This window comes from Merops nubicus, unplaced genomic scaffold (genome assembly GCF_000691845.1).
Source record: "Merops nubicus isolate BGI_N331 unplaced genomic scaffold, ASM69184v1 scaffold13393, whole genome shotgun sequence".
Lineage (NCBI taxonomy): Eukaryota > Metazoa > Chordata > Aves > Coraciiformes > Meropidae > Merops > Merops nubicus.
This window is the reverse complement of record NW_008596962.1, coordinates 1-10,367: the sequence shown is the minus strand read 5'-3', so window position 1 is coordinate 10,367 and position 10,367 is coordinate 1. Positions and strand designations below refer to the sequence as shown.

The following is a 10,367-nucleotide window of genomic DNA, read 5'->3' as shown; positions in this document are numbered from 1 at the left end:
GGCTGGGACAGCGGCGCGGTGAGAACGGGCATCGCCCGCATCATCCCACACCCCTCCTACAACGCCGACACCGCCGACTACGACGTGGCTGTGCTGGAGCTGAAGAGACCCGTGAGCTTCACCAAGTACATCCAGCCCGTGTGCCTGCCAGACGCTGGGCACCACTTCCCCACCAGCAAGAAGTGTCTCATCTCTGGCTGGGGCTACCTCAAGGAGGATTTCTGTAAGCCAAGGCTGGCAGGCGGCAGAGGGGGCACGATGGGGTGCGAGCGGGGCGTGAGGCACCAGGGAAGGGTCCTGGGCCAGCTGGGGTGGGCTGTAGCGTGGGCAGCGGGTCCCGTGGGAGGCTCCCTGGGGTGAGCTCACAGCTGCATCCTTCTCGTTCAGTGGTGAAACCCGAGTTCCTGCAGAAAGCCACAGTGGAGCTGCTGGACCAGGCGCTGTGCTCCAGCCTCTACAGCCACGCCCTCACCGACAGGATGCTCTGCGCCGGCTACCTGGAGGGGAAGATCGACTCCTGCCAGGTAGGCTTTGCCCAGGGAAGCCAGCCCCCCTCCCCTCGTGGGGCTTTTCCCTCACAGTGTGCAGCAGGGTGCACTTCAGGCAGCAGGACACGTGGTCACGGCCCCTCCCAAAGGTCTGAGGCCATGCCCTGGACTTGAGCACAGACCAAAGACTGCCCAGGACCAAACTGAGGCGATGCTCCCTAGTGCCTGGAGCAGGGCACTGCTCTTTAAAGGGTGGTCAGGGTGAGCTTGAAGCGTCTCCAGGGAGAGTTCACCTTCTGGCTTCTCTTGCAGGGTGACTCTGGTGGGCCCCTGGTTTGCCAAGAACCATCTGGGAAGTTTTTCCTGGCGGGAATCGTGAGCTGGGGAATTGGATGTGCTGAAGCCAGGAGGCCTGGGGTTTACACACGTGTTACCAAACTCAGAGACTGGATCTTGGATGCTATTTCTGCCTTCCCCACCTCCATGGACCATCCTGTCCCTCTGTTGGACGCCAGTACTAACAGCAACGTGGTCAGCTCTGAAGAGCTCAACACCACCAGCAGTGGAGCCATCCCCACCACGCCACCAGCCCCAGCTGCCAGCAGGCCAGTGACTGCATCCAGTCCACAAGGTAGGAGCACCTACAGCGTGGGTCCACCTTGGCAGGAAGAGTAGGTGCAGGCCCAAATGTCAGGTTTGTTATTCCACTGAGCTGAAATGACCCTCAGGAGGGTGACAACCCTTGCCTAGGTGCTAAGGGCCAAGGCACAAGTGCCACCAGGTGCCTGCCCTGTCTCAGCCCAGAGCAGCCTGGCAGAGCCACTCAGTGCCTGAGCTGTGAGTCCCATGGGCTCCTTGGCTTATGCAGCTGAACACGTAACTTCATCTGCTGTGTGTAGCTGGGCTGCTCCAGCAGGCCCAGGACAGGACAGGGTGCTGAGGCACAGCAGCATTTGACACTCTCTAACCTGTTGAGGACTCACTTTTGTTTGCCACCTGAGGATCCCAGCAGCTCAGAGTTGGTGGCTCCACTCCACAGCAGCCGTGCCTCTTCTCCCTGAAGGGAAGGATGGCAGGTGCCTATAGGATGACCTGTCAGCTCCAAGGAGCCCTCTGAGCAGCTCTGCAGGGACAAACAGATCCAGGGCATTTTTCTCAGTTCAGGAATAAGTTTCTATCTGGAATGGCAAGGCTGAGAGGCACAGAGCTGCTGGTCACTCTGCTTGAGGGAAAGGCACAGGATTAAGGACCTGCTGAGAGCAGGATGCAGAACAGCAGCTGGGTGGAAGCCCACGTATGGCTGTGCATGGCTACCACTGCTGGGGTAGGGACTGCTGTGATCAGCAGGCAGGGCTTGGGCAGATGCTGCACACCTCTGCCCTGACCTGTCCCTGCTCAGACTTGCTGGCTAGAGAGAGCGAAGTCTCCTCTCACTTGTCTTTTGCTAGGAGTACTCACAGGTGATGCTTTGGCTTTTCTTCAGAGTGTGGAAGACGACCTGGGTTCTCTAAACCCAGCAAGATCGTGGGAGGAACAGATGCCTCCAGAGAAGAGATCCCTTGGCAAGTCAGCCTGAAAGAGGACTCGGAGCATTTCTGTGGAGCCACCATCATCGGGGACCGCTGGCTGCTGTCGGCAGCTCACTGCTTCAATGAGTAAGAGCCTGTCCTGGCTGGGCCAAACCCCAGGCACTGGAGTCACTGGGGAAAACACAAACACACATGGGACATGGAGTTGTGTGGGATGAGGCAGGGAAGGGTTGTAAGTAGCCTGGGCAGGGAGCAAGGACAGCATGGGTGGAAAAGGACAGGCACCACAAGAGTTTCTTCAGGAAACTTAACCTCAAAAAGTGGCTGTAATCTGGAAATAACAGACACGTGGGCAGGGAAGATGCTCAGTTCAATCCTGCACAGTTCTGTTAAACAGCAAGAGCTCAAGCCCACATCTATAAATTTCCTAAAGAAATGAGTAGCAAGAGGATGACATCTGTCAAGAATAAGAATTCCTGAAGGCAGGAAAGGTGGGGGAGTATCTATGAAGAGTCTCAAAACAATAAAGCAGAAAATGAAATGCAAGGTAGGGGAGTGTGAGGTGAGGCACAGCAGAAAAGCAGCTCTGTCCTGTGGATGATGATGGGTCCCCATCAGCTTTTCCCACTCAGAGCAAGAGCACACCAGCTCCTCCAACAGGGCACACAGTGCTAGAATTACACTGTAAAAAGGTCAGCACAGGACATGGGTGAGCTGGGTGTGGAGCAGCACTGATGACTAACATGACAAAACAGATCAGACTAGACCTGGGTAAAAAGACAGCTGGGTGGGAAGGGAAAGTGTGACAGGACTACCCAGCTACGAAGGGTCCAAAGTGGTTAGGGAATGACTTCTTCCTGGTTTTCTAAGATACCAAATACCCACCAAGAGCAGGTGAAAAACAAGCAAAAGGAAGCAATTCTTCATAAGTGTCATTAAATTGACTGTTTAAAAATTCAGATGGGGTAAAAAAAAAAAGTATTAAGATACAACTCTATAAAAAAAATCCAAATGAAACACAAAAAATCCATTAAGACCTACTGAGGGCAGAGATACCATCTGTGTGCCAGAACACTCCTGAAATCACAGGTTTCTGGAGGAGGAGAAGATTACTACATGTTTACCTGCTCTTCAGGAGACACCCAACGTGTGTCCCTGCTAGAAGCAGTTCTTGGGGCCTGACTCTGCAGGGCTGCTCTTCTTTGTGCTGGGCTCTGCTCTGGTAAAGGAAGGTTTTAAACACTGATCATTTAAAGTTTCAACGTCAGGATTCGTGGTGGGCACGTCTGTGAGTGTGCACGTTCAGAGTTTTGTGTTTGCAGGACAAATGCAGAAGAGATTGAAGCCTATGTGGGAACAACCTCACTCAATGGAACCGATGGGAATGTGCTGAAAGTCAATGTAACCAGAGTGATCCAGCATCCCCTCTTCAACCCTCTTGTTCTGGACTTTGATGTGGCTGTGCTTGAGCTGGCCAGACCTCTTGTCTTCAACAAGTACATCCAGCCCATCTGTCTCCCACTCTCCGGGCAGAAGTTTCCTGTTGGCAAGAAATGCCTCATTTCGGGGTGGGGTAACCTGCAGGAAGGGAATGGTAAGGAGTGCTGCATTACCACCTTATCTGCTGCAGGGCAGTGACAGACAGCAGCAAAGCCTGTCCCATTGTGGCCCAGATGGTCCTGGGAGCATCCAGGACAGGGAACAGCAACAGGGATGGTCAGGAACTGACAGAAACACAAAGATAAGGACACACAGGGCACCAACTTAAACCAAAGTTATTTAGGAGCCACCAGCAAACAAGAAAATGGAAAGAGCAGCTTGGCAGGAATCAGGAGAAACCAGCTAGGGCTCCTCCCAGTAGTTCTCCTATGTTAAGGAAGAGTGGGGCACTACCTCAGTGCCCTGCTGTGGCTTGGGCAGGGCAGTGTCAGCCTCAGCAACCACAAAGATGTTCCAAGCAATTAGAAAAAGCCAAGGGCCTGTTGTAGGGAGAAGGCTTGAGGGTGGCACGTGTGCTACCAGAGAAGCCCTGCTGTGCCTCTAACAGTTGAGCAGGAGCCCACAAGCTGTCGGGACAAAAAGAGCTTGCTGCCTGTGCAAGGTGTGAAAGTGCCCCTGGGGTGAGCCAGGAGCTTCTGGGCTGCAAACACAGGCAGTGAGTCCCACAGGACTGGACTGCTGTGAGGGGTCAGAGCCTGCTTCTGAAATATGGGTCTGACAGTCACTAGTTCCCACTTCCCTCTGCTGCTCTCACAAACCCCGTGGTTTTCACGCAGTCACCAAGCCCGAGATCCTGCAGAGAGCCTCTGTGGGCATCATAGACCAGGAGACCTGCAACTTCCTCTACAACTTCTCCCTCACTGACCGAATGATCTGCGCTGGCTTCCTGGAAGGGAAGGTGGACTCGTGCCAGGTAAGAGTCTGGGATTCCTCTGCTCCTGTGTGGACTGCTCCAGAAAGCTGGGCTAACCTACAGCCTCAGCCTATCCTTGGGAAGGGAGGCATCTGTGGAGCTGCTGTGGCCAGGCTGCAATCCACATGTACATCAGCTCAAAAACACCCAGCCCACTGCCTTGGAGCTTTAGAAAAGTAAATGAAGCTACATCAAGTTGAGCATGACTTAAACCAACAGCCAAACCACTGCTCTGTCTGGCCAGACTGGAGTCCTGGCTGCAGAGGTCTCCTTCTGTGGCAGTGAGACAGCAGGAGCTGGTGGTGGCTGTCCTTCACTTGTGGAAGGTGCTGTAAGGAGCTATTAACTTCATGAAAATGCCACTCGTGTCTGTGCAGCCAGGTCGAGCCACTGACCCTGGTTGTAACCTCTGCACACTCCTCACTTGCACACACACGGCGTGGCACCGACAGCCCCGTGGGGCTGGAGAAGGAAGAGGCTGGGGCCAGCCAAGTCCTCCCAGCACACAGACCTGTCCTGGGGAGACTGGGCTGACAGCTGCTGCTTTGCTTCTTCCCCAGGGGGATTCAGGTGGACCCTTGGCCTGTGAGGTGACCCCAGGAGTGTTTTACCTGGCTGGCATTGTGAGCTGGGGCATTGGCTGTGCCCAGGCTATGAAACCGGGTGTGTACTCCAGGATTACCAAACTCAGAGACTGGATCCTGGACACCATCTCGCAGCAGCCCAGTCCCAGCACAGGCCCCCCACCAGCCATGGCTAGAACCTCCCCTGCAGCCATCCCCAGCCAGCAGCCCAGCACGGCAGGGGCAAGTCTGGGCGACAGGATCACCCTGGGGCTGAACACCAGCACAGCCACGGGAGAAACCTCCACAGCCCTGCAAGCCACCGAGCCTGCGAGGCCCACGCACGCCCCAGGTACAACAGGCCACAGATCCACTGCCGTGCTGGTAGCCCTCCAGCCCCAGCACAGAGGGTACTGAGCTTGGGTTATTGCCTTCCAGTGGTGCCTTGTACCAGCCTCACCTTCAAGTGCTCCAGCCAGGTCTGCATTGGGAAAGAAAACCCCGAGTGTGACGGTGTCCTGGACTGCGGGGACGGCTCCGACGAGCGCGGCTGCAGTGAGTCTGTGGGCAGTGCCAGCCACGGCCACGCTGCCCAGGCCCCCCGGCCACCACCAGCCCCACACGGCTCCCCCGGGCACCCAGCGACGGCCACACTGCCCAGGCCCCAGGGCCACCACCAGCCCCACACGGCTCCTCAGGGCCCCATGCTGCACACTGGAGGCCTGGGCCAGCCCCTCGTGGTCCCGGTCCCACTTGGTCTGTCACAGCCTATGACAAGATGCGCAGGGTCCAAGTTTTCTGCCAGAAAATGAGACCTCTGCTGTGCTGTACACACTGGAACCCTTGTCCCAGCACAGTGCCCTTCTGGCCAGTCAGCCTGCTCCTGCAAGCTGGCAAGACAGCTCTGTACAACCTGGGAGTCCAGATGTCTTGTCATTCCTGGGGCTGTTCCCTGGACATTCCCTGCTGTGTGACAGCTCAGCCAGTCCATCCAAACGTCCCCTCCTCATGTACCACACCCCTGGCAGGTGTGATGAAGTTACCAAACCAAACTGTGTCTGCCAAGCCGTGCCTCAGACAGGCAAATGGAATTTATCCCCTCCTCCTGCCCTCGAGGGGCTGTGGAAGGGGAGCAGATGTTCCTTTCACGACCTGAAGCCACGGTGCCTCTTCCTCTGTTGCAGACTGTGGCGTGATCAGTGCCCTGGGCACCAGCAGGATCGTGGGGGGCAGCACGGCAGCCCGGGGGGAGTGGCCCTGGCAGGTCAGCCTCTGGCTGCGGCGCAAGGAGCACAAGTGTGGGGCCGTGCTCATCGCCGAGCGCTGGCTGCTCTCCGCCGCCCACTGCTTCGACATGTAAGTCTGAGATGGGCTGGGGGGCCCCACTCCACCTGCCCTTCCCCTCCCTCGTGGTCCAGCTTGGTGGGACGCTGTGCCCCACTGGGAGCACACAGCCCCTCCTGCAGCAGGGAGGAGGGGTGGGGAAAGCCTGGCCGTGTCCGCAGTGAGATGCAGACGGGCTCCTGGCCGCCCAGGGTGTGGCCCATAGTGCACCCCAGACCCACAAATGGAGGAAAAACTCCCCTCGTGAGGCCATGCCCCTAACAGCTGGGTTTGCTGTCTTTCTGCAGTTACAGTGACCCCAAAATGTGGGTGGCCTTTCTAGGAACACCCTTCCTGAACGGCATCGATGGCAAAATGGAGAAGATATTCCGCATCTACAAGCACCCCTTCTACAACATCTACAGCCTGGACTACGACGTGGCCCTGCTGGAGCTGGCCCTGCCCGTCCAGTTCAGCAGCACCATCACACCCATATGTCTCCCAGACAATTCCCACATCTTCCCTGAAGGAGCCAGATGCTTCATCACAGGCTGGGGCTCCACGAAGGAAGGAGGTACTGACCGAGGGGCTCCCTCACATCCCTGATGGCCAAGCCAAGTGCCACCTACCCTGGGAGCCCCACAATTCCCACCCCACTGCCCCGAGCACACTCCGTGCCAGTCTGGACCCTGCAGAGAATGCCAGCCTGGGCAAGGCCCGGTGTCACCACCACCTCCTCCCCATCCCTCACACACTGTACTCCTCCACGTGGTTAGACCTCTGCCCTCTTGCAGCCTCCCCAAGCTTTCTACCCGCCAGTCACTGTGCTCCCCATCCCTGCAGCTGCTGCTCCAGCTGCACTACAAGGACCACCCCGATACCATTTCTGCCTTGCCAGCCAAGCTGCCTGACAAACTACACACCAGAGGGACCTTCCTGTGCTTGCTCTGCTGGGGAGGAACCTGGCCTGACTCCCTTTCCCAGGGCAGGTCACTCCCCTGGGCTGGCCAGGCCGCAGGGACACGACTCACACGCCCTGCACCAAGCCAGAGCTGACACTTCTCTCCTCAGGTCTGATGTCGAAGCAGCTGCAGAAAGCAGCAGTGAACATGATCGGAGACCAGGCCTGCAAAAAGTTCTACCCCGTGCAGATCAGCAGCAGGATGATGTGTGCTGGCTTCCCCCAGGGCACAGTCGACAGCTGTTCGGTGAGTTCAAGAGCAGCAGATGCTGCAGGCCTGGGCCAAGCCCTGGAGCTGTGTCCTCCCTGCCAGCCTGCCCTGGCTCAGATGTCCTGCCACTGCTCAACCCCCCCCTCACCCCAGCCTCCTGTCAGGGAGCTGTAGAGAGCAGTAAGTTCTCCCCTCAGCCTCCTCCAGACTAAACACCCCCAGGTCCCTCAGCTGCCCCTCACCAGCCATGTTCCCCAGACCCCTCACCAGCCCCACTGCCCTTCTCTGGACCCCCTCCAGCCTCTCAATCGCCCTCTTAGCCCATGGCACCCAAAACTGAACCCAGCATTCAACCTGTGGCCTCCCCAGTGCTGAGTCCAGGGGCACCATCCCTTCCCTTCTGCCTAACACACCGTTTGTGATCCAGGCCAGGATGCTGGTGGCCACCTGGGCACACTGCTGACATAACCCCCTGTTCCTCTCTCTACAGGGCGATGCAGGTGGGCCCCTGGCATGTCAAGAACCCTCAGGGAAGTGGTTTCTAGCAGGAATCACAAGCTGGGGCTATGGCTGTGCCAGGCCATATTTCCCTGGTGTCTACACCAAAGTCACAGCTGTGCAGGGCTGGATTGCACAGCACCTCAAGCTCTGAAGCTGCATCTCACCACTCAGGGAAGGCGACGACTGAGAGGCGTAAGCAGAGGAGGCAGCACCCCCTCAGCTGCCCCACGCTGCTCTCTGGGGCTGCAGGGTGGGGGAAGGTGGCCTGCAGGTCTTAGGCAGATGCCAGCGTTGTGACCCACTGCAGCTGTGACACCAGGACTTTTGACAAGTGCTTTGTATAGAAAGGTGCAGTTCTAGACATTTTCTATAAATAAATGAGGCCAGTTTCTTCTTAAGACCTGGCCAAACATCCTACACATTAAAACGTGGCCTTTCTAGTCAGAGGGGTGCCCAAAACATCTGCCAGAGATACGTGTTGTTTGGCTGACTTCTGCCTATGAGCTGTCATCCCAAAGCCACTCCAAGAGAGGATGGAACTTTGCCCCTTGCAGAAGGCTCAGAGCTCACTGCCCCCACGGGTCCACTGGATTTTGGGAAGGGTAATGCTGCTGCTCCACCCTGTGCTTGGTAGCAGTAAGCTCAGTGATGATCATCTGGCTCACCATTTGATCATAGAAGGCAGGACTAAAGCACTTGGCCTTCAGACTGCACAGGCCCTCATCTGGACAAGAGAATCAGGACAGGCTTCTCACACCCCACCCCCCAGCCCAAGGGAATGGGTGATTAAACTGACAGGGATTAAGACACAGCCCCACAGACCCCAGTTTGGGTAAGGTAGGTGGGAAAAATTCAAAGTGCTGCAACAGTGGCCTAAGAACAGCACTCCTTCAGTGAGAAGTCAGGGCCTGCTCTCCAGCATGAGGCACAAGAACCTGCAGAGCTCACGTGTCAAGCCTTAGGACTTGGGCACCTCATAGCTCCCACCACCAGAACTGAAGAGCAGTGTGTACCCCAAACCCACCCCTACTCTTCGGCACTTTGGCTCTGGATTTGGGTACAGCAAGAGGTTTGTTCTTTCCCAGCCCCGCTGGCAGTGAGATCCATCACTGTCCCAGCTAGGGCTGGGGGTCATGGCTTCCAGGCACGGCTCAGCTCAAGATCGGTTCAGACCCGTGGCTGGGACACTTGTGGGATGTTCCCATCAATGAAAGGGGCCTGCTGCACAGCCAGTGCCACCAAATTTATTCAAGCCATCAAGAAAAGTAATTAGGTCCCTAAGCAAATGCGGCTGGAAAGCACTTTAATGCTTTTTTAAAAGCACTTTATTTTCAAGTAGTCATTCTGCCCAGTCTGGATGGGAAACTCCAGTTCAGTTTCAATTAGCCCAAACATCCAGTTACCTCCTAATCATTTACCTCGTGTGAGAACGATTTAGTCCCTTCACAGAAGCCACCATAGTGGGAGATTAAATGAAATCAGGTTCTCCCACATCCCTTCTAATGTCCTAGCAGGTAAGGAGACATCACTCTTCCAGCCTGCCTCCCTGCCCCAGCAAACAGTGAAATGTTTTATAAAATACAGAGGAGCTTCCAGAGAAGGGATTTCAGAACTCTCACTGTGGGTCTATGGACACTTCTGATCTCCAGCTCTCTCCTCTCCCAGCTGCTGCATGCACTGCACAGCACAACCCGACCCTTCCAGGAGAGGGGCCTCAGCTGAAAACAAAGCAGAGTGCGGCCCCAAATCCAACCCAAGGGCTCTGCTGCAGAAGTGCTTCTCCCTCAAACAGAACACCTACAAGATAGGCTCCAAGACACAACATCTGTGCCAGAGCCAAACCAGAAGTTGCAGAGTATTGCAGCCACGCAACAGGTTTTGTTTTGGAAAGAAACCAACCTAAGCACTTCCCAATCTTCCTCTCATCCCCAGCTGTGCTTGTACAACTCACGGCTGTGCTGCAAACCCAGGGCACAGCAGCTCTGCTCCCCCCACACGGCTCCAGTCCCAGCCTATGAGCCCAGAGGCGACCCCCCGGGCAATGTAAAGAGCCACGCGTGGCACACGGGGCATCTCGCGGCAGCTTTTCCACTGATGAAAAAGGGAGTGGGTGACTACCTGATGGCTGGGCCCCTGCTTGCTTCCTGGGCAAGAGGACTGCACTGCTGACTCGCCCCCCGTTTCCACAGCAGGCTCCTTGCCTCTCGCAGGGATTTATCAGCTGCCATCTGACTTGGCCGGTCAGGACCAACGGGAAGGGCGGGAGGCGAACCAAGCAGCTCACGATGGCTCTCAGGGCTGAAAAATTCACTCGCTCCTGCGGCTGGTGCCAATAAAAGCCAATGGATGCAAAAGGTTCAGCGAGGGTTTATTGCTCT

General features: G+C 56.4%; 1 protein-coding gene across 1 annotated transcript; it reads left to right on the top strand.

Moving 5' to 3' along the window:
- Nucleotides 1-3: 3 nt before the first annotated feature.
- Nucleotides 4-8,373, top strand: TMPRSS9 (transmembrane protease, serine 9; the record flags this gene model as incomplete). The annotated part of the gene is made up of 12 exons (XM_008936555.1): nucleotides 4-223; nucleotides 388-524; nucleotides 801-1,119; nucleotides 1,972-2,143; nucleotides 3,340-3,611; nucleotides 4,294-4,430; nucleotides 4,991-5,345; nucleotides 5,432-5,548; nucleotides 6,178-6,349; nucleotides 6,625-6,890; nucleotides 7,388-7,524; nucleotides 7,979-8,373. Coding segments are annotated over 12 exons (2,466 nt in total), but the record flags the coding sequence as incomplete, so codon positions are not given.
- Between the last annotated feature and the right edge of the window lie 1,994 nt (nucleotides 8,374-10,367).